Source organism: Gossypium hirsutum, chromosome D02 (genome assembly GCF_007990345.1).
Source record: "Gossypium hirsutum isolate 1008001.06 chromosome D02, Gossypium_hirsutum_v2.1, whole genome shotgun sequence".
NCBI classification, from domain to species: domain Eukaryota; kingdom Viridiplantae; phylum Streptophyta; class Magnoliopsida; order Malvales; family Malvaceae; genus Gossypium; species Gossypium hirsutum.
Genome location: NC_053438.1, coordinates 21,109,687 through 21,132,273, shown reverse-complemented (window position 1 = coordinate 21,132,273; position 22,587 = coordinate 21,109,687). Strand labels below are relative to the sequence as shown.

The following is a 22,587-nucleotide window of genomic DNA, read 5'->3' as shown; positions in this document are numbered from 1 at the left end:
AAAAAGAGTTATGTTTAAATACACTAGCTTGTAACTATGGTTGAATGATATGTTTATATCTTGTGTGATGTGCATAGGATCAAATGTGGAAAGATAATGAAATAGTAAGTTCATATGGCTGAAATTTAATGATTAAATGTTAATTTCATGAATTATATAATGTATGATGAAATATATATTTATTGTTGAAATGAGAATAAAATAAAAATGCAAAAACTGAATAAATGATCAAATTGAGCGGAACGCCGGATTTGAGTACTTCTGATCAAGTGACAAAGTGATAAGTGGTAGCTTTAGCTACACTTATCTGATCAAGTGACAAAGTGATAAGTGGTAGCTTAGCTACACTTATCTGATCAAGTGACAAAGTGATAAGTGGTAGCTTTAGCTACACTTATCTAATCAAGTGACAAAGTGATAAGTGGTAGCCTTAGCTACACTTATCTGATCAGGGACAAGTGATAAGTGATCATACGTAAGACCATAGTTATACTATGGCAAAGTGACAGTGAAGTACTCAATTTTCCGTAACCGTTCCCTAATTTGATTAAGGATGGTAAGTGACAAATGGGCACAAAAGAATTAAAGCAAATGGATAAGTGGTTGTGTATTTATACCAGGATGATGTTGTTATTTAAGCTAAAGTGATATTTTCATTGCAAAATTGAGAATTTCATAAATGTGTTAATGAATGGTATAATCGATAAACGTTGAATTAAATGGTAAATACGTATTAGTGTTAAACTTAGTGACATTGAATTGTACGTGAATTAAATGAAAATTGCTAGTGATATGCTTTAAATTGTGAGCATGAGAAATTGCGAATTGAATGAAATGGAAATGAAGCATTGAATTGCATGAGTATGTACCGGATCTCGTAGGCCCTATTTATTATGATTATAATATTTTGAGGATATATTGTGAAGAGTTATAAAAGTATGTTAATAATTTTAAAAGTTTTAATTAAGATGAAATTTTATAACTCAATTAAATATGTTTACAAGTGTATGTGTTCTAGTAATGCCTCGTACATATTCTAGTGTCGGATACGGGTAAGGGGTGTTACAAATAATGGCAATATAGAACGATTGCAAAGAAATAAGAAAAAGAAAAAGAAAACATAGATATTACGTGGAAAACCCTTTCGGGAAAAACCATGGGTAGAGAAGAAGAAAATTCACTAATGCCAAATTCGAATGATACAAGAGGAGTTTAGACTACATCTATTTATAGGTTGAAAAAATCTTATTCTAATAAATGATAAATAGATGAAGTGTAGTAAGGTTGAAAAACCTTATTCTAATCACTAGAAAATAAAAGAAGTATAGTTCTTATGGATTTTACTTTTATTTTATTTTACCATTGTATTTTATTTTAACAAGGATTCGAGTCATTCAACTCTAACAGAAATTTATATGAAAATCATTGAAAGATTTAAGATCCCACAAGGGTACAAAGTTTCTCGAGAAAATTGTTCAATTAGATTAAATCATTATAGGATTAAAACAATTCGGACGTATATGGTATAATTGTCTTAGTGAGTAGTTGTTAAAGGAATGTTATAAAAATGATTCAATTTGTCCAAGTATTTTTATAAAAAGAATTGGATTAGAATTCTTTATAATTGCTATTTATGTTGACAATTTAAATATTTTTGTAACTCCTGTAAAGTTTCAAAAATGCAGTAAATTATTTAAAGAAAAAATTTGAGATGAAAGATCTCAAAAAAAGAAGAAGAAAGTTTTGTCATTGCCTGTAGATTAAACATTTTAAAAAGTGGGATTCATGTCCATCAATCATCTTATATAGAAAAGATCTTAAATAAATTTTATATGGATAAAACATATCAACATTCATTAAGTACTCCAATAGTTGTAAGATCACTATATGTGAATAAAGGCCCCTTTTGCCTTTGTGAAAATGATGAAGAGCTCATTATTGGTACTAAAGTTCCATATCTTAGTGCCATAGAGGCATTAATATATATGGCAAACAACACATGACTTGATATTAAATTTGTTGTAAGTTTGTTAGCAAATTTAATTTTTCTCATACACATAAATGTTGAAATGGAAATTAACATATATTTAGATATCTAAAAGGGACAATTGGTATAAAGTTATTTTACTGAAATGATTTACAATCTCAATTAGGTGGCTATGCTAATGTTGGGTTTTTATGAAATCTTCATAAAAGATTATCTCAAATGGGAATTTTATTTACATGTGGAGGTATAACCGTATCATGGAATTCAACAAGACAAACATTAGTTATTACCTCTTCAGACCATGCAGCAATAATTGCAATGCTGGAGGCTAGCTAAGAGTGTGTTTGACTAAGACTAATGACTCAATGTATCCTAAAGATATGTAATTTACTTACGTAGGAAAAGGCATCAACTATCTTATACGAAGATAATGCATCATGTATAGATTAATTAAAAAGAGAATACGTCACAGGAGATAGAGCGAATAAAAAAAATCACTCATTATCCTGAGAAGGATCTTATGAATTCCATTAGATTTTCATAGTAAAAGTTTATAACGAGACAACTTAAAATAAAAGATGTTGTACACATTTTCTTTTATTAGATTTTTATTTCACAGTTTTTCTTAATAAAGATTTTTATGAGGGATACCTAAAGAGAGTGTTGTAGTAGAGTTCATAATTCCCCCGACTAATTTGAGACAAAAACCTCTAATAGTAAATTATGTACACTTTTAATGCATGTTTGAAGATTGAAAGCATGAGGGCCTATAAATAGAGTCGTAGAAATTTAATATTGTATCTTTCAACTGCTATTTACTTGTTTGCATTTCTTTATTTGATTATTCTTTCACAAATTAACTACATAAAATGGAGAAAAAATAAGGTGTTAGATTAATCAAGTAAAAAAAACAGTTGTTGAAAATACGCAGGTAGTTTTTTTTATAGAAAATATTGACCTCAAAGAATTTTTGATCGAGTTAATGTCACAGAATCAAGTTCAAATTTTCTTACGTCTCCAGTTCAAATGGTGAAATTAAATGTTTAATATTCATTATATCTTGAGTGTAAATCTTATTATTGATTTATTAAAATATAAAAAGATAAAACACCTTAATAATAATAAAACTTACTTTATAAAACAAATTATTTTTAGTAATTTTTCAATTGAGCTAGTGTCTAATTGACTTGTGACACCAACTCAGGAAGAAATTTAAATATATGTAGGTGTGTTTTTTAGAAAACTTATAAATTATAATTATATTGCTTTTATTTTTTTGAACTTTTTTATTCCTTTTTTAAAATGATTTTATTCAAATAATGTTTAATATTTTAAGCTTTGTTTTAATTTAAGTATATATGTTAACTTTGAGATGTATTTATTTACTTTTATATTTTTAACCAATTTATTTTCTATTATATTCTAAAATAATGATAGTTAATTAATTGTAATGAATTTATGTTAAGGTTGATATATAATTAACTATAAGCTTAAAATACTTAATTTTACTTGAATTCAAATATAATTTAACTAAATTTAATTTTATATTATTTAAATATAATTTTCAGTTACCATCAATTGTTGGGTGCGATGGTAAGGTACATTATACTCCTACGAAGAGAATAAATGTTTGAACTTTGGAGACGACAGTATTAGGAATGGTAGCCATGAACCTTAATCATGAAAGGGTAACCACAAACCCTAATAATGAATTGTAAAACGAAGATGGAGAATACCAAAAAAATCCAATTACTTACATTCTTATTAATTTGTAATTAAAAGTAGAATACCAAAAAAATCCAATTACTTACATTCTTATTAATTTGTAATTAAAAGTAGAGAAAAATGAATAAAAAAATAATATACACAATAAATAAAAATATAGTATAATTGTTTTCTATTTAAAGGTAAGTGAGTATTTTTTCCAAAATTATAGGGACTAAGGTAGTATTTGGAAAGCCACCTAACAATTGAATTTAGGTGTAATTACTTGTAATTATACAGGGGTGACATGTTTGGGTAGAGGGTAACCATTGTAACTAGGTGTAATTGGAGCATCTCAATTACATTTTCCAATTCTTAGGGGAACGAGTGAAAATTGGAGTAATTATGAAAGTAATTGCACTCAAATTCAATTATCCTATGACTTTCCAAACACTCATACAAATGATTTAAATTAAAATTTTGTTTTTATATAAGTTTAAGTTATAAAGAATTGTGTTATAAGCATAAATAATTTATATTATAAATCTTAATAATTTATATTATAAACAAATGAGTGTTTGGGATAGTTGTGATAAAAAATTTATAAAGTTACATTATAAATCCTAAAAAATTATGTTATAAAAAATAATTTATGTGTATTTTATAAAGTTATAACAAAAATTTACATTATTTTAATCCTAAAAATTTTCTAAAGTTATAGCAAAAAATTATATAAAAAAATTAGCTTGTTATAGAAAATGTTATGATATATTTATAAAAATTTATGGCAAAAAAATATGGACATAACTTACTTATATGTCCATACTATATATTATAAAAATAATATATTTATTTATAAAAAAAAGTGTTCTGGTTTTTTGCTATAATTTACTTATAAAAAAATAAATTTATAAATTTATGATAAAAATTGTTTTATTTATAAGAAGTATTTTAAAAGTTATTGTACACCTTACAAAATATTTTTATAAAAGTTAAATATAATAATATTATATTATTTTTAACTTACTTTACTTATTATAAAAAAAAGTTATATTTTAGCTTAAGTCTTCCTCCAAATTAATTATATATATATATATTTATAATTAAAGCTACAAACTATTTGCACCATGAACCCAAACACAATGTGGTAGATGTTAGTTATGCAAATACAAAAAATTTTCTTGCATCAAATCTTGGGGTATGATACCATTTAAAAGAACGAAGCCAGTCGCAAGCACCAAAGATAGCTCACAAATTCTTTAATTTGATGCATTCAATGTTGGAAAATATAGACATCACATATATAATAAGGGTAACTACATGTTATTATTTACTATCATAATATGTTAGCCCAAATTAAAAGTGATCTAATTTGGTTAAGGTCTATTGGGCTTTAATTATTAAATAAAGTATGGGTCAAACATATGTAGATACTCTAGTAACTAATTTCTAATTGATGATGGGTTGATCAGAAATTAGGGCTAATGTGCCAAAGTTATATATATTAGGGTTATAGTCTCCGAATTACACATAAGATAACTTTTCTAATATCTTATCTTTTGAAAAGATAGAGCCACCTCCTCTAGGTTACTTGTATGTTAATTTGGAAGATCAAAACCCCAAGATCTGAAAATTTTCAAGGAATAAATGGATTCAGGTACGCTTCTGCATCTAGTTTTGTTCTTGATGATTTGACATGATAGATCTTAATTTACAATTTTAAGTTTATATTAAATCTTGTTTTTACGGTTCTAACACTCAAAGCTTTGAATTGTAATTAAGAGGACATTTCTTATTCTAAACAAAAGATTTCTCATATTAGCATCATTTTACGGTTCTAACACTCAAAGCTTTGAATTGTAATTAAGAGGACATTTCTTATTCTAAACAAAAGATTTCTCATATTAGCATCATCTCTATATAGCATAAAAAAATAATGTTGGATCGTATTAGTTTGTTGCATACTTCATAACTTCATTTATAAGTGGAATTGAAATTATCCATACTTTGAAAAGAACCTAAAAAAACGGAGATCTTGATAATTTTAATGATATAATTTCATATTTAGATGATGATAAAGAGTATATGTTAATTGCTAAAGAAGGAATGATCCAATGAATATGAAATGCTAGAGCAATTAGATAAATTTACATATGATTTTTGTTGCTTTTGTTATTTTTATTAATAATCATATTATCGACTACTTTCTTGAATTAACATATTACATATATGATTTGATTTCAATTTTTATTACTTGTTTAGAATTTTTGTTGTTGTATTTATATATTTTTTAAAATATAAATTATGTAACTGCGTTAGTACCAAATATGACATAAGAAATTACAATGTAATTACATTTTGTCAACCAATCACATCTAAAAACTTACACTTACATTCTATTACTTTAAATCTTATAAATATGTTTTGCTGTTATATTTATATTTATATTAATTTTACTGTAAATATATCAAACGCTGTTTATCTCAATAAAGTTGTCACATTTTAACTTTTAATAATAATAAAAATTCAACTTTTGACTAATTATTTTTTAAAATTTTATTATTAATAAAAATTATAAAATTAATTTTAACCTCTTCAATTTTGATATCTATTTTTTTTGCTTAAATTTAAAATTTAATCTTTATACTTTAATTTTAATTTAATTTGGCACCTCAATTTTTATAATATTATTAGTTAGTCTAAATATTTTATTTTGATTAAAATCCTGATTTGAATATTTAAGAAATATTAACACTGTTAAAATTCTCTATTAAATTTCTCTATTAAATCCAGGTACATTAGAATGTCATTTTTTATTGCATAGATACCAATTGAATTTCTTTTTATTTCAAAATGTTACACCAACATATTTTATAGAAAAATTATAATGATATTAACAAATATACCTAAATTTTTAATTTTAAAAAATAGAAAGACTAAATTACTACTGTATATAAATGATACTTGCACTTTTCTTTATATGAAAAGATAATGTCTATATTTCAGTTTTAATCCTCTACTCTTTTGAGATTATATAAGAATGATTAGAATTTAGTTTTGATCCTTATTTTTTGCTCAAATTTAAAATCTAATCTTTATACTTTATTTTTGACATAATTTGGTACCTCGATCCTTATAATATTATTAGTTAGTCTAAATATTTATTATGATTAAAATCCTTATGTGAAATTTTAAGAATTGTAACACTATTAAATTCAGATACATTACAATGTCATTTTTTGTTACATAGATACCAAGCGAGTAACTTTTTTTAATTTCAAAATGTTATAATAAAAAATTTAATAAAAGAATTATAACAATGTTTTTAATTTTAAAAAAGGAGGGACTAAATTTAGGGGGAAATTACCAATAAAAGCTGTTTTTTTAAATTTACCGAAATGGGCCGATTTTTTGATTATTTACCAGAATGGTCCATTTTCCAGGAAATCGCGTCCACGTCAGCGCGATGTCAGGGTACGTGTCAGGACATCGCGTCCACGTCAGCGCGACCTGCTGACGTGGAAGGAAATCACGCCCAGGTCGCACTGACGTGGACGCGATGTCCTCCGCGCGTGAACAGTACCCCAACGGTCAAAAATTTGATCGTTGCCCCCCCAACGGTAAAAAAAAAACTATAAATACCCTTTTTTTTTCACAAACAAATCCTATCTAATATTTCCTCTCTAATCCTCTCAATTTCCTTCCAAATTTCCTTCCAAAATTCTCTCAAACCCATATTTAATTTCAATTTCCTTCCAAAATTCTCTCAAATCCATATTTAATTTCAATTTCCCCTCAATTTCATTTTTTAAAATAATTTTAATTTTTTTATATTTTCATCAATGGCCGGATCATTGATTCGTCTTGATAGGAATTGCATATCGGTGGAGCAAATGAAAATGGTAAGTATTAAATTTAATTTTTAAATATTATATAAGATTTTTTTATTTATGTATTTTTAGATAATTATTAATTTATTATTTGTTATAAAAGTCTGAAGATCGGTTATTGGAATGCAATATCCGGAATATGCATGCTCCTCCATCACCGTTAGTAGAGAACTACCTGCGGGAAGCGGGTTTTTGGCACGTGGCAACGGTAGGCCGGGGATGCAAGTTGGACCCGAAACTGATCAGTGCGTTGATCGAGAGGTGGAGACCCGAGACGCACACATTTCATCTTCCATGTGGAGAGTGCACTATCACTCTAGAAGATGTCCATCTGCAATTGGGATTGTCGGTGGACGGGCACCCAGTCACCGGGTCTACCCAATCTAGCAATTAGGAGGCGGTGTGCTACGAGCTTTTGGGCGCTATTCCGGATAAAATGGATGGAGGTAAGGTCGAGATGGGCTGGTTACGTGCCACCTTCCCCGATCTGAATGAAAATTCAACCGAAATTGAGAGAATCTGATATGCTCGATCATACATTCTTCAAATAATTAGAGGTTATCTGATGCCCGACACGTCATGGAGCCATGTACATCTAAGGCGGCTGCTAAAACTCGTTGATTTTAGAGGAGCTGGTAAATTTAGTTGGGGGTCTGCCATCTTGGCAACATTATATCGGGAGATGTGTGGGGCGACGCGACCTAGAAGAGCAAACATCGGAGGTTGCCTGTCACTACTACAATAATGGGCACGGTTTCGCTATCCATTTCTACGTCCTCGAGTGAACCACCCATATACATTCCCACTCGTAACGAGGTAAATTTTGTATTACATTTTGGAATTATTAAGTAGATTTTTTAAAAATAAAAGTATGCTAAAAATTTATTTAATTAGGTGGAACCATCCGGCAAGTTATCGTGGATTACCATCTGAACTTGAAGATATACGGCTTCTATTGGAGCAACGGTCGGAAGCAGAAGTAAGTATTATTGCAAATAGATATTTCCATACATTTGCTAGTCGATTGATATTTAGTATTTAGTATTTAGTATTATGTATATAACTAATATAACTATCATGTTCATATAGTTTCAATGGACACCATACGAGGATTCGGCAATTCGGCCAGTAATCCAGGAAGAGTTTTTACAAAATCTGAACGTTTGGCACGCGAAAGTGGTGTTGATCAACTATGTAACCGTGGAGCCCCACCAGACAGACAGAGTGCTATGACAGTTTGGATGTAGACAACCGATTCCTGCGGACCCTGAGGTGTTTGACGATCACCACAAAATCGACCTTCGGCTATTAGGTACAGATTGGCCTAGATACTGGTCCGAGTACACGAAAATGTGGGAAAATCGGCATGAATATCTACCTACTCGGGAACAAATCATCGTTCCGGAGTTAGCGTGCATTTCAGAATACATGCCATGGTTTAGGATACATGGCAAGCCGTATTTACTTACGCCAAAGGAGAGGCAGCGGCAAATACGTGTCGGAAGGGAAAGGCGTGAGCCTCTAAATCCAAGACGACAAGACTACGAAGGCAACCCCTCAACGAGGCCCAGACAGTCACCCGGCTCATCATCAGCGGCCATGCAATCACCATCCCCAACGAGAGCACCGACGCAGTCACCTGATGCAGCAATTCAACAGATGATACCCACGCAACCGCCTTTCCCTATGATGTCAGGTGTGTTTCCTAGCCCTTATATGTGCCCTAACCCTTACATGTATCCTTTTTCGAATCCTATGGCAGGTTGGAGCCAAATGCCCGGTTCAGTTCCATTTCCTGTTATGCCGAGCGGACCGCCGATATCTAGGCCAGCGGCACAGGAGGGATGGCAAGGGGGGCCGTCGGGAGCTCTCCTTTTTACCAATCGCCACCAACGTATGACTTTCAAACACCGTCGCCGTTCATGATGCAAACACCTCCACATACACTATTCTTTAAAGGTGGATCATCGTCCCAAGTCCGACAACCAGATACCGAACCGGAAGAACCACAATCACCATCAGAGGAAGAACAACCGCCGCCGGAATCTAGAGGAATGAGGAATCCAGCACATAACCGTCAACGGCCGCCATGTGGAACCGAATCCCCCGGGCATAGACATTGATTGTCGTATTTAAATTTATTATTTGATGTAATAAAATAGAAGTTTATTTGATGTAATACGCATAGAAATTTTTTCGAGTTATTTTGATATTATTTGATGTAATAAAATAGAAGTTTATTTGATATAATAGGCATAGAAATTTTTTCGAGTTATTTTGATATTATTTGATATAATAACATAGAAGTTCTATTTGATGTAATAAAAACCCTAATTTAATTAAAAACCCTAACCTAATTTAATTAAAAACCCTAACCCTAACCTAATTTAATTAAAAACCCTAACCCTAACCTATTTTAATTAAAAACCCACTGCCCTAACCTGACACCACTGTTCGAAACGTATGTTACAAATGTAGTCCGCCCCTTCTCCGTTTTGGGATCGTAAAATTGCCAACATCTAGTGAAAACGATCTTTATTTATTTCATACCCTGCCAATATAAGATCATATCGAATCTTTTATACCACTTCTACCAATAAATCTAATTCAAATTGACAAACGAAATAATACAGTTATAGACTAAATACCCATGTTGGTCACTTGTCGTCGTTCGCTCTTAGATGGATATTGCCTATAGTAGTTCGAAGCAACGTGTCTTAGGCAATATCTATGGTGTGTGCGCTGCCACAAACTTCCCTCTCGATCAAATGCAGCTAGTATACCGGCGCCCCGATCTGAAATAACACAGATATCAGGTTGGGGCACACATGCCTCCTTAACCTAGAGAGAAAGAAATCCCAGTCATCAGACGACTCCCAGGGTGTTATTGCAAATGCAATTGGAAGAATTCTCCCACCGCCGTCTTGTGCCACTGCAACCAATAGCCGATGAGTATACCTACCGAACATGAAGGTACCGTCAATTTGTACCAACGGCTTGCAGTATGGAAATGTGTCTCGGTATTGCTTAAAGGTCCAAAATAGGCGTTTGAACACTTGGCATCCACGTAGCAATCGGTCGTTGTAGTACGCATGTTCCGTTTCAAGGTCTGTGATGGCACCTAGGACGTATCTCTCTAGCACCTGACACCACTGCCATATTTCATTATATGAGGCGTCCCACCCACTATGCATCTTCTCCAACGCCTTTTGCTTAGCTATCCAAGCCTTGCGGTAAGAGGGCGTGTACCCCATTTGGCTACGGATATTGGCAATTATCACCGGCACTGAAGTCCTAGGATCTGCTTTTATCATGGGCAGTATCAAGCTAGCTAACATAGCTGAATCCATTTTGGGATGATCTTGTGAAACACCTACAGAGAGAGTACATTAAATAATGCAACATTGCAAAATAAAATTATTATTCAGATACATTAAATACTGTACCTGCAGCACATGTATGTGGACCTTTGTACTTTTTTTATCTCCCACAACCCTGTCTTTTTCCTTAACAAGGTGACGATTTTCCATGAACATGTGCCGTCTTGCACCGCACACTTTGCCTCAAACTTATCAAATTTTGATTTAACGACGTGGTAAACGCCGTTTTTGATGCTATACTGTTTCAAAGCACCAATAAAACTATCGTTGTTAGTAAACTGATTACCAACTTCAAGTTCACCGAAATCTACCCCCGAACTTGTACGATCGCGTAACCGGTGTGGTAGATCTGGAAACTCTAATGCATCATCTGCTGACAGATCGACATTATGCATGTGGGCTGGAGGTGAGTATGCTCTGAATCGTGGATTTTCTTCATCATCTGAACTCCTTTCAGCATCTTCACCTTCTGTTGGAATAGGCTCTGGTTCAGAAAATAATCCCACTTCTGCACCATCCGACCCGGGCTCTCGAGGTGGATCCACATCGGAGTCATCTTCTAACCCACAATCATCTACAGCGTACGACGTCCCCTCACCGGTTGACGTCATAGGTAGTACGTCATCCCTTCTTCTGGGCATTTGATAACGTCTCCAATTGGATGTAGATTGCCATCCACTAGAACTTGATGCAGTTCCCCAGTACGTATTTCCAGCATCAAACGTCGAGCCACCGACGTACATGTCCCATCCACCGACAGAGTGTCTTGCGGGGGATGTGCATTCGACGCCGCTACCGAACATGGGTTGTTCCGTATTTTGTAATCTGTTAACCGAGTGTCGGCCAGGGGTCGTGTATACATCTCGAACACCGGACGGAAGTACATCAGTTGGCGACGTAAATTGTACATATAACTCAATATAAGATGCTCCACTAGCAAGATGAGTCTGCACCATTGCCTCCAAGCTACGAGCACCTTTTATGTCACACGAGTCATATGTCACCGGATCAACACAAGAACAAAATCGATACGTGATTGACAGAACTTTCATTGGCATCGTTCTGAAGATTTTACGCCTAATTCTTTTACGAAGTTCTGTCAAATCTATGTTCTGGTTAAATGACAGTCGCACCGTATTCTCCGATAAAAAAACAACACCATTCTCGGTGTGGCAAACCTCACCATCGTAGTAAATAACAGCACTAATACGTTCACTCATTTTGAAACTCTAACTTTCTTAGCCTCTCTAAATTGTTTCTGCTATGACTTATGCATTCTAAGAACATTTTCTGCCTAAGTTATAGCCTCAGCCCAAACTTGCTACTATAGCAAAATCGCGTCCACGAGGGCGCGATTTCACAATTTCTTCTCAAATAGCATCCTGGTAGAAGCAATTTTATACTATTTGCTCAGAAACGTCAAAAAAATTATTTCTTACATGACCAACTATAGCAAAATCGCGTCCACGAGGGCATGATTTCACAATTTCTTCTGAAATAACATCCTGGTAGAAGCGATTTTATACTATTTGCTTAGAAACATCAAAAAAAATTACTTCTTACATGACCTACTGTAGCAAAATCGCGTCCACGAGGGCGCGATTTCACAATTTCTTCTCAAATAGCATCCTGGTAGAAGCGATTTTATACTATTTGCTCAGAAACGTCAACTCGAAATAATTTATTTCAGGACCTAAAACCCTAAAAAGCCTGAACCCTAAACCCTAAAAAGCTTGAACCCTAAACCCTAAAAGCCAAAAAAACCAAACGTGAAAAAACGTCAAAATCGCGTCCCCCGGAACGCGCTACGTGTCAGGACATCGCGTCCACGTTAGCAGGTCGCGCTGACGTGGATGCGATGTCCTGACACGTACCCTGACATCGCACTGACGTGGACACGATTTCTCGAAAAATGGACCATTCCGGTAAATAATCAAAAAATTAGCCCATTTCGATAAATTTTGAAAAAAAACGGCTTTTTTTGGTAAATTGCCCCTAAATTCCTAAAAATAAAATTATGAAAATTAAATTCCAAATATAATAAGAATACAACAACTTTCAACATATTATAATACTTACATCTTTAATTTATAATTTAACTAATATATAACCAAACACGAATTGTGGGTGGAAATCATACTAAAACCTATATATAAAAGGACCTTCCTCCTGGAGACAGGTGTCACACACCCACCAACTTCTTTTCTTTTTCTTTTTTCGTTTTATGAAAGATAGTTAATTTTTAATTTTGGTCATTGCTTGAATTTTAGATTTAATCATTATATTTTAATTTCTATCATAATTTAATTTTTATACTTTTATAATTTTATTAATTAGTTCAAATGGTTAATATCATTAGTTTTTCAATTAAAATATGATTTGGTTATATATAATTTAAAGACGGATTTTTAAATCCATAAAATTGAAAGATTAGATTCTTGAAAATAAAAGTTGGAGGGCTAAATTCCAAGTATACAAAATGTAGAGATTTAGAGTCATGGTCGTGTTAAACAAATTGAACCGGTTGAGGTATCAGTTTGGAGAGAGACATCAGACCGGTTGACCCACAAATTGGTATAAGCCGATAAAATTAGGATAGAAATAAAATTGAATCAATTTTTTTTTTGTTTTTTAGTGATGTATTTAGTCGAAGTGGTTGTAAAAATTTTGGTTAGAGAATATTTAATTTTCAAATTTTAAATAAATAAAAAGCTTGAAATAAACGAGGTTAAAGCATATAAAATAAATATTGATTAAAAAGATACATGTGTCCTTCCATGGTGAAATAGAGACAAGGCCTGATTCATTGTGGGTTGCATTTGTCTTTGAGCCCAACACACACCTCTCTGAGAGAATGAATTCTTTTCTATTTTGTAAAACGAGCTTTGATCTGATGCGCTCCATCACCATTTATAAAGTAGACTGTGTAATGTAATTTCCCTTCCCTTTTCATCGTTTTCATTTTGGACTGAAACCGAGACACCCAAAGATTCTTTCTTCTTTTAACGTTTTTTTTTGTTTCCACCCAAGCTAAAGCGTATTCCTCGTTACTCGTGATCTTCTCCACTTCTTCCTTCTTTTTCTTTGTTTGGTGTTATAATCCTCTACAACGCACCTTCACGCCGGAGAGAGAGAGAGAGAGAGAGAGAGAGAGAAATGACATCGGATGGGGCGACGTCGACGCCGGCTCCAAGGAGGAAACCGTCGTGGAGGGAGAGGGAGAATAACAGGAGGAGAGAAAGGAGGAGAAGAGCCATTGCTGCTAAGATTTATACTGGCCTTAGAGCTCAAGGGAACTACAATTTGCCCAAGCACTGTGATAACAATGAGGTCCTCAAAGCTCTTTGTTCGGAGGCTGGTTGGGTCGTAGAAGATGATGGCACCACTTATCGCAAGGTTTCGTACTTACCCTTCTCTTCTTTTCACAATCTTAGATCTCTGTGAAAGAAACTGCATTCTTTTTTATAACTTCAATGCTCATTTGTTTGTGCTAATTCATATTGGATCTAGTTCTTTTTTCTTTTTCTTTTTCTTTTTCTTTTAAATTGCTCTCCTGGCTTTTTCCTTTCCCTTGATCTGTTCGGTTTTAGTTTGATTTTGATTTTGATTTTGATTTTGATTTTGATTTTGTTGAGTTGGAGTTTTTATGGTGCTGATAAATTCTGGGTTTTAATTGAAATTGTTTGTTCAGGGATGTAAGCCACCTCCAATAGATATAGGTGGAAGTTCAAGTAAGATTACCCCATTTTCATCCCAAAATCCAAGTCCATTATCATCTGCATTTCCAAGTCCAATTCCTTCATGTCAAGTCAGCCCTTCCTCCTCTTCCTACCCTAGTCCCACTAGGTTTGATGCTAATAACCCCTCTACTCTCCTTCCCTTCCTTCGAAACGCCATTCCTTCATCTCTGCCTCCACTCAGAATCTCAAACAGTGCCCCTGTTACACCCCCACTTTCATCTCCTACCTCAAGAAATCCTAAGCCCCTTCCCAACTGGGAAACCATTGCAAAGGAATCCATGGCCTCTTTTAACTACCCTTTTTATGCTGTTTCTGCCCCAGCTAGTCCTACCCACCGTCATTTTCATGCCCCGGCTACTATACCGGAATGTGATGAATCCGATACATCTACGGTTGAATCTGGACAATGGATAAGCTTTCAAAAGTTTGCACCTTCTACATCTCAAGTGCCGACTTCTCCAACTTTTTTTAAACTTGTGAAACATTTGCCTCCCCAAAATTTGCACAATGATTTGGGCGTAAAAGATAAAGGAAGAGGTGCAGAGTTTGAGTTTGAGAGTGGACATCTGAAACCATGGGAAGGAGAGAGGATTCATGACATAGGAATGGATGATCTGGAGCTCACGCTCGGAAGCGGAAAGCCTCAGTGTTAAACCGAGCCTAATGGTGTCGCCAAAGCATGTTAAAACCAAAGACAAAAAAAGGATCACAGTTCTGTTCTTTCATCTGCTCTGTTCTGTTCTTCTTATATATCTTTTTTTTTTTTGTGCTCTTTTTATCAGTTAGTTGAAGCTGAAAGAAATACCCGGGTTGAATAGTCATAACCTGTAGATACAAAGGGATATTTCTGGGTTTAATGTTTCCTTTAGGCTTTTGGGGAAAACCTCATACAATTAACGTGGTTTTTAGTGGTTTGTATCGTTAACGGATGTATCATGTTGTTAAGCACCACTTTTATGTATTTTCCCAATTTACTTGTGCAATCCAATCCAAACTTAATCGCATAATGCTATGGAAATTCCTATCTAATTAGTCTATATATATTAGATTAATGAGTAAATTAATTTTTTTTAATTTTATCTATTTATAAAGTCAAATACTAGCGTAATTACAAGATGAAATTTTTAAGTGAATGATGAATTTGTAAATAAATATGTTGATTGCGCCAACATGCATTCTTAGTAATTTTGAGATTGAAGCCTAATGTGTTTATTATTTCTAAGTTGCGACCTCCATTGTTGAAAATAATCATACAATATTAATGGTTAATTTGGATGGGCGGTTGGGTGCGGTGCGTTTAGCTTACTTTTTGTCTCACGCTACAGTGTTGTTACAGTATCTAATCTCACCGCCACCGCTGTTTTTACACTAATCACAAATAAACGCACCGCCCATCCAAACCCTTTCTAAGGTGATGAGTATAATAGGAGTCCCTCCATATGGACCCGACAAGTCCCACTCGTTCACCCAAATAATTTGACGATCATCATAATAATAGTACTTTAAAAAAGAAAAGGTAGGGGAAATTAGACTGCAGAGCTGTATTGCAAGACCAGTCTACACTGTATGATTGGAATGGTGTGGTCTTATCCATTTATCTCTTCGGTTAATTCAGCCTCTAACCTTCCATTTTGTTTCCATTCCGGCCTCCCCTGTTGCTTTCTGTCATATGATATATATTATCATTTTATTTTTAATTCTAAAAAAATCAACCTAATTTTAGTTTTAAAAAGATGAATTTACTTAAGAGGTTTGGTAGGACCAAATTAGTCCCTATATTATTAAATAGATTAATATAGTTCTCATGTTGTTTAAAAAAATCAAATAAAATCAAATTGAAATAAAATTAACATTTACTATTTAAAAATATTATTTATTGTTTAACAAAGTTAATATATTTAAAGTATGTAGAGGTTTGTAAATGAAATCTTTTGTTTAAAATTGAAGTGCAATTAAAAAAAAGGTGATTTTCAAGGCATTTTTTTATACAATAAATGTTAATTCTATTACAATTTGGACTTATTTATTTCTTTTTAACAGTATAGGGACTACATTGCTCTATCAATAATAGATGGGCTAATTTGAGCCAGTCCTTGTAATGCAGGGACTTCCAAGGTACTTTAACCATTTTAAAAGTTTTTTTTTTAAAAAAGATTAAAAATCATTTATTGATAAAAACAATTATAAAATTTATTTAAAAATCTAAAAAGTATAAATAAAAAACAAAACATATATATTTAAAAAAATAAAAAAATACAATATATATATATCTCAAATGATTAAAAAATAATACAAAATGGATTGATGGGTATGAGAGAGATGAAGTTGGATTTCCCTATGGGATTCAAAATTGACAAAATTATTTTCCTTGATTTAGTTCACCTCGTATTATCAATTCATTGACTAGATTTTCTAGGACTTTGGTTATTTGACCAACACACTTGAACCACCCAAGTTTGAAAGTTACTAGTGGCATGTCCATGCCGGAAAAAAACAAACAAAAACTTTTGTAAAATTTTCATTTTATGAAAGATTTCACATTGCATTATTTTTTTACTAGAAGATTGGGTCTTTATTTATTTTTAAAATAAGAAAAAATCAAAATAATTGTTTGTAATAGTTTAAAACATTGTTAACTTTTTAGATGAATTTAATTAAATAATATGATATTAATCTAAAATAGAGGCTTTTTTACATTAATAATATAAAAAAATTTAATTCCAAAATAGTATGTCAGTATAATTATATACCAAAATGGTATGTTTAGGGGGTGGTGCCTTTTTCATAGGCGATACCACTATTTTTTTAATAATTTTTTTAAAATATATTATTTTATTAGTGGTGCCATGTACATAAACAACACCACTTTGTAGAAAAATTTCGGTTTAGTACACGACCGGTGTACAAATACAGAAATGGTACAAAGGGGTTGTGCCTATCTGATAGGTAGCACTAATGCCACAATTTTGCACTCCTATTTAATCTCCCTGTGAATATCAGAATCAAGGTTTTAAGAAAAATAGCAGAAGAGAAGGAAGAAGAAAGAAAGAAAGAAAAAAGAAGAATAATAATGTATTTTTGTATTTTTTTTAAAATAGAGTGGATTATGATGAGGATAAATTATTTTGTTAGTATTGTGTAGTTTGTTTATTGTTATTTTTATGTTGTTTTTGAATTTATTTTAAAGTTATTTTGTTAGTTATTATTATAAATTATTTGTTAGTTTAATGTTTATTGTGATTTACTAATTTTGTTAGTAAGTCTTGTGGTAAGGTTAATTGTTTGTTTAGGGGTTATTGTGATTTGTTAGGTTATGAATGTAATCTTTAATATTTTTAAATTTATTTGAAAGTTATTTTGTTAGTAACTATTATAAATTAATTATTAGTTAGTGATGATCAAAGGAAAATAGATAAAAACTGAAAATTGAGAAAACAATTATTTTCTGTCATAGATATTGGTAGAAATGACAATAAATCTAATATTGCCTGATGAGATAACAACTTTAACACAAAGGAAGAAAGTTGATAAGATGATGAGAGAATTGCAATATTACAGAATGAAACCAGAAGAAGACATCGTTCAACACCTTATTATCGTAAATCAAAAGATGCAAGAAGTGTTATAGAAGGGTCATGAACTGATTAGGAAGAATAAAGTGCAATACTTGACCCTTAGAGGGACATTAATAGAACGTGAGCATCAAATCATTTTAGAAACTTTGGAAGACATTGGTACCACAAACCTATTGGAATATAGTTATATATTTCGTGAAGTTTATAATCTCTTATGGAGCAAGGAAAATACCGAGACAAAGTATAGGTTCGCGAAAGTTGACTGGGAAGCAAAATATCTTTGACATGTCATGGATGGATAAGTTAATTGTTAGGAAATTACCAAGAGAATTTATAAATTCAATACTCGTTATAAAGATTGAAGAGGAAGAAGATCTTGAGGAATTTTTAAATTGGATTGTAGAAGATGAATTTGAAGAGAATTTAAAATTTAATATAGAGAATTTCCTGGATGAAAATACAAATTAGAGATGGAAGAAAACGTAGAAATGAGTTTAAGTGGTTAAATGTAAGGATAAATGTTAGAAGTAGAGAATATGAAAAAAAATGAGTAAATATAGTTGTACATGTACGAAAAGAGAACTGAAAAAGTCTGAGCTTATGAATGAAAAATATTGCATATTGTTATAATTTTGGTCTTTTTTTATTCATTAATTTTTTATGCAAGTATTTTTTTTGTTGTTCGAAATTGTTTTGAGAATTTTTATTTGTTTTTTAACAGATTTAGTATTGAAGATAAATAATCAGTTTTTCGTATGCGTTTATTTCGATGGAATAATTTTGATAACAACCGTGGGATGTATGTTTGAATGTCACCAACAAATAGCAATGAGACTTAATAAAACTGTATCGTTTGATGATATAATAGAAAGGATTAGTGCAAAAATTGTTAGACATTGTTGGAGAAGGATCTCGAAACTTTTCTACAAGTTTCCAGTTTCGATAGATCCCATAAAATTTACCGAAATTGAACTTGTAGACGACGAAGACGTGGAGACAATGGTCGCTCATTATTGTGGGAATCAGAGCAACCAAAATGTACCGATTTAGTTATTTGTTAAGTTAGCTAGTGTGGAGCCAACTGTAGATCCCACTCCATTAGGTGATAAACATGGAGCTCAAGAGCCATATATGTTGGTTCTGATATCGTACGTTGATAGTCAATCAACTGTACGCGAGATCGACATCGATCTTAATGTTGCACCCGAGACTGATGTAGTTGGTGATGATGTATACAATAGTAGTGATCCTTCTGATCACGAGGTCGATAGTGATAGTGATAGTGATCTCGATCTGGACAAGGTCCCGGATAATATTGACGATGAAGGCGTGAATGATGATAGAAACGTTAACGCGTCTTCAGTCGGGAATCAGATTCATCATATTGTGATACACAATAATCCTAGGGCATATATATATCGCGGACAGACCCCGATGTGGCTCACGCAACTGAGTTTCTAGAGTGCCTTGAAATGCTGCTTGTTCACCAGCTGGCCGTAGATTCTGATCCTGAAGAATTGTTCATGAGCTAGAAATTTGAAAATAAGGAAGAGCGCGTATTTTCCATTAAGCGGTATAGCATGAATATATCAATGGACTACAAAGTCATCATGTCTAAACCAACATTATATATTGAGGAGTGTTAGAGGTCGACGAAAGGCTGCAATTGGCGGGTATGAGCCACATTTATCCATAAGTCGCAATTGTGAGAGATGCAAAAATTTGTTAGGTCTTACACATGTACTTCAACACATTTGATAGAAGATGATTGAAAACTTGATTCCAAAACTATCTGTACGTGTATCATGCTAATGGTAAAGGACATGCCGACCATTAAAGTTTTTATACTAATTACCGAAATACAGGCACGATTCTAGCATCGAGTATTATACCGGAAGACATGGATAGCTAAAAAAATGACAATATATATTTTCCAACAGATACAAAAATTTGTTGGGTCTTACACATGCACGTCGTACAATGAGCTACAGGGATGGATAGCCGTTATGCAAGAGTACGTGTTGAGGACTGTTATTGAGTTACAGACACAACCTTATTACAGCTCGGATGACCAACTACAATTGGGAAAAAGAATTTTCCAATAGATGTTCTAGACGTTTGATCCATGCGTGCGCGCATTTCCTCGCTGCAAGCTGTTTGTGCAAGTAGATGGGACCTGGTTATATGGCAAATATACATAAATCCTACTTCTTATGGTTGCTCAAGACAGGAACAAAAACATGCTCCCAATAGTGTTTGTCATCGTAGATAAGGAGAACATGAAGTCGTGAGAATTCTTCCTTAAGAACTTGCGGAGGTATATTATTAATAACGACAATATTTATATCATCATCGATAGAGAGAAAGGATTAATTGCTGCCATTAGGTGTTCCGATGTGCCATAGAAATCCATTTACTGCATCCAGCACATCGCGGCTAACTTTTACCGAGATTATAAAAATACAGACTGGCGGAGACAAGTTGTGAGAATGGGTAAAGGATAACCTTATCTTTTCAATATATAACCTAATGTTTTAGAGCGAGACTGTAGCTTATATTTTCTTAATACATACACAGCGTACGAGTTAGAGCCACACATTTTCTGGAAAAAGATTACTCGACTTGAGAGTGACATGGAGGGTCACACGAACATACCTTTCCAACAATAATTGGGTACTATAAAGTTGTGGCAATGGGCTCAAATTTTCGACGAGGGCTTTCGGTTTGGTTATATAACCACTAATTTGGCGGAGTGGGTTAATTTCGTGTTAATGAAAACACGACATCTTTCAATTTTATCTATCTGCTCGGCTATATTCTACAAGTTGGCTACCTTGATGCCAAGAATAGGGTAGCAACAAGTCAACCAGATGGAGACGGGACATGTGTTTGTCGAAGATGTCAAGGATGCAATAGTTGCAAACTGTCAGAAGGTGAGGTCGATGAATGTAGAAGTATATTCACGATGTAATGAAACGTTTCGAGTTACAGAGACCATCAGTTGTCGACCCGGTATCTCAACTAGGTCCTACGAAGTTGATCTCCGAAACAAACGGTGCAATTGCTGGAGGTTTCAGACGCTTCATTATTCATGTGCAGATGTCATGGCAGCTTGTGCTAAATTCTTGCTCAATGTTAAACAATTTATCGATGAGGTGTACACCCTCGAGCACACGTTGCATGTCTGGAAGAACGAGTTCCCTATCCTGCCTGACTTTTTGACATGGGAGGTGTCTCCGACGAATTTCGAGCTTGTCCCAGACAAAGGGTTGCGTAAGAATCTGAAAGGTTATCCGCAATCATCCAGAATCCATAATGAAATAGACATTAGGGAGAAATTCGATGGAAAGATGTGTGGCGTATGCAGATTAACCGGTTATAATCGAAGTAAATGCTTGTACCGAAACTACCATATTGAATAATCGTCGCGATCGGGTAGGAATCCAAATGTTGATCAACCCCTGTTAATCGGAGTAAATATCCGCATTAATTACATTCACTACATGTAGAGAGGATTGGATCTAAATTTGTTGCAATTAGTCTAATTTGAATTACAAAGTTAGTCTAAAGTTTGTTGTGTTTATATTTTTGTAGAATTAAATAAGACTTTTTTCATAAATAATATAAAAAACCCCTAAAATTAATAACTGAAATGACATGCACATAAGATTAATAACTGAAATTTTTTGTGGAGGCAAAAAGTCATTAAATAAATACAAATTTGACTATTTAAATTTAAAAAACCCCTAAAATTGATGGTTTGATGGTGTGGTCCTAGGGGTATATTTTTGTAGAGGTCGACGTTTACGTTGCGAATGATTGTGGCGATCAACGTTCTTTTCACCCGCATGTGGAGGTGTGCGAAACATAGATAAAAAACCATATGCCTCAAATGACATCGATAAACTTGAGCTGGAAGGAGTGGAGTACTGTAGTAGATACGAGCCGGGAAGAGTGAAGTAATGCGTTGGTAGTGGGCTAAAGATATCAAATTATAAATGATATCTGTGGTTTGACGAGCTCGGGAAACAGTCATCCCCCCAAGTCTGGATGATAAGAACTATTCCTAGAGTGAAGCTCTGGCTCTACCTTTGGCTCGGGTGTAGGAGGCAAATGTGGAAGGGGATGGGAGGGTTGCCCAAATCGTGTCATATGCGGAGGGACTACCATCGATCATCCACCAAACAAAAATGGTTTCCCCATATTGGAGTACCACTATATATACTCTAACGAGGGCTGTAGATCCAAAGCACGATCCATCTGAGGTACCTGGCGTAAACGGTTGTTCCATATCACAATATATACTTCATG

At 33.3% G+C, this 22,587-nt stretch overlaps 2 protein-coding genes across 2 annotated transcripts; both read left to right on the top strand.

Annotated features, from left to right (window-relative positions):
* Positions 1–13,822: 13,822 nt before the first annotated feature.
* LOC107910168 (protein BRASSINAZOLE-RESISTANT 1) lies at positions 13,823–15,684 on the top strand. The gene is made up of 2 exons (XM_016837946.2): positions 13,823–14,357; positions 14,653–15,684. The coding sequence occupies exons 1-2, from the start codon at positions 14,118–14,120 to the stop codon at positions 15,352–15,354; spliced, it is 942 nt and encodes a 313-aa protein (XP_016693435.1). The 5' UTR covers positions 13,823–14,117; the 3' UTR covers positions 15,355–15,684.
* A 5,462-nt stretch (positions 15,685–21,146) lies between these two features.
* On the top strand, positions 21,147–21,698 carry LOC107907969 (uncharacterized). Its single transcript, XM_016835259.1, has one exon. It carries the CDS (start codon positions 21,147–21,149, stop codon positions 21,696–21,698), a length of 552 nt encoding a protein of 183 aa, XP_016690748.1.
* Positions 21,699–22,587: the final 889 nt, after the last annotated feature.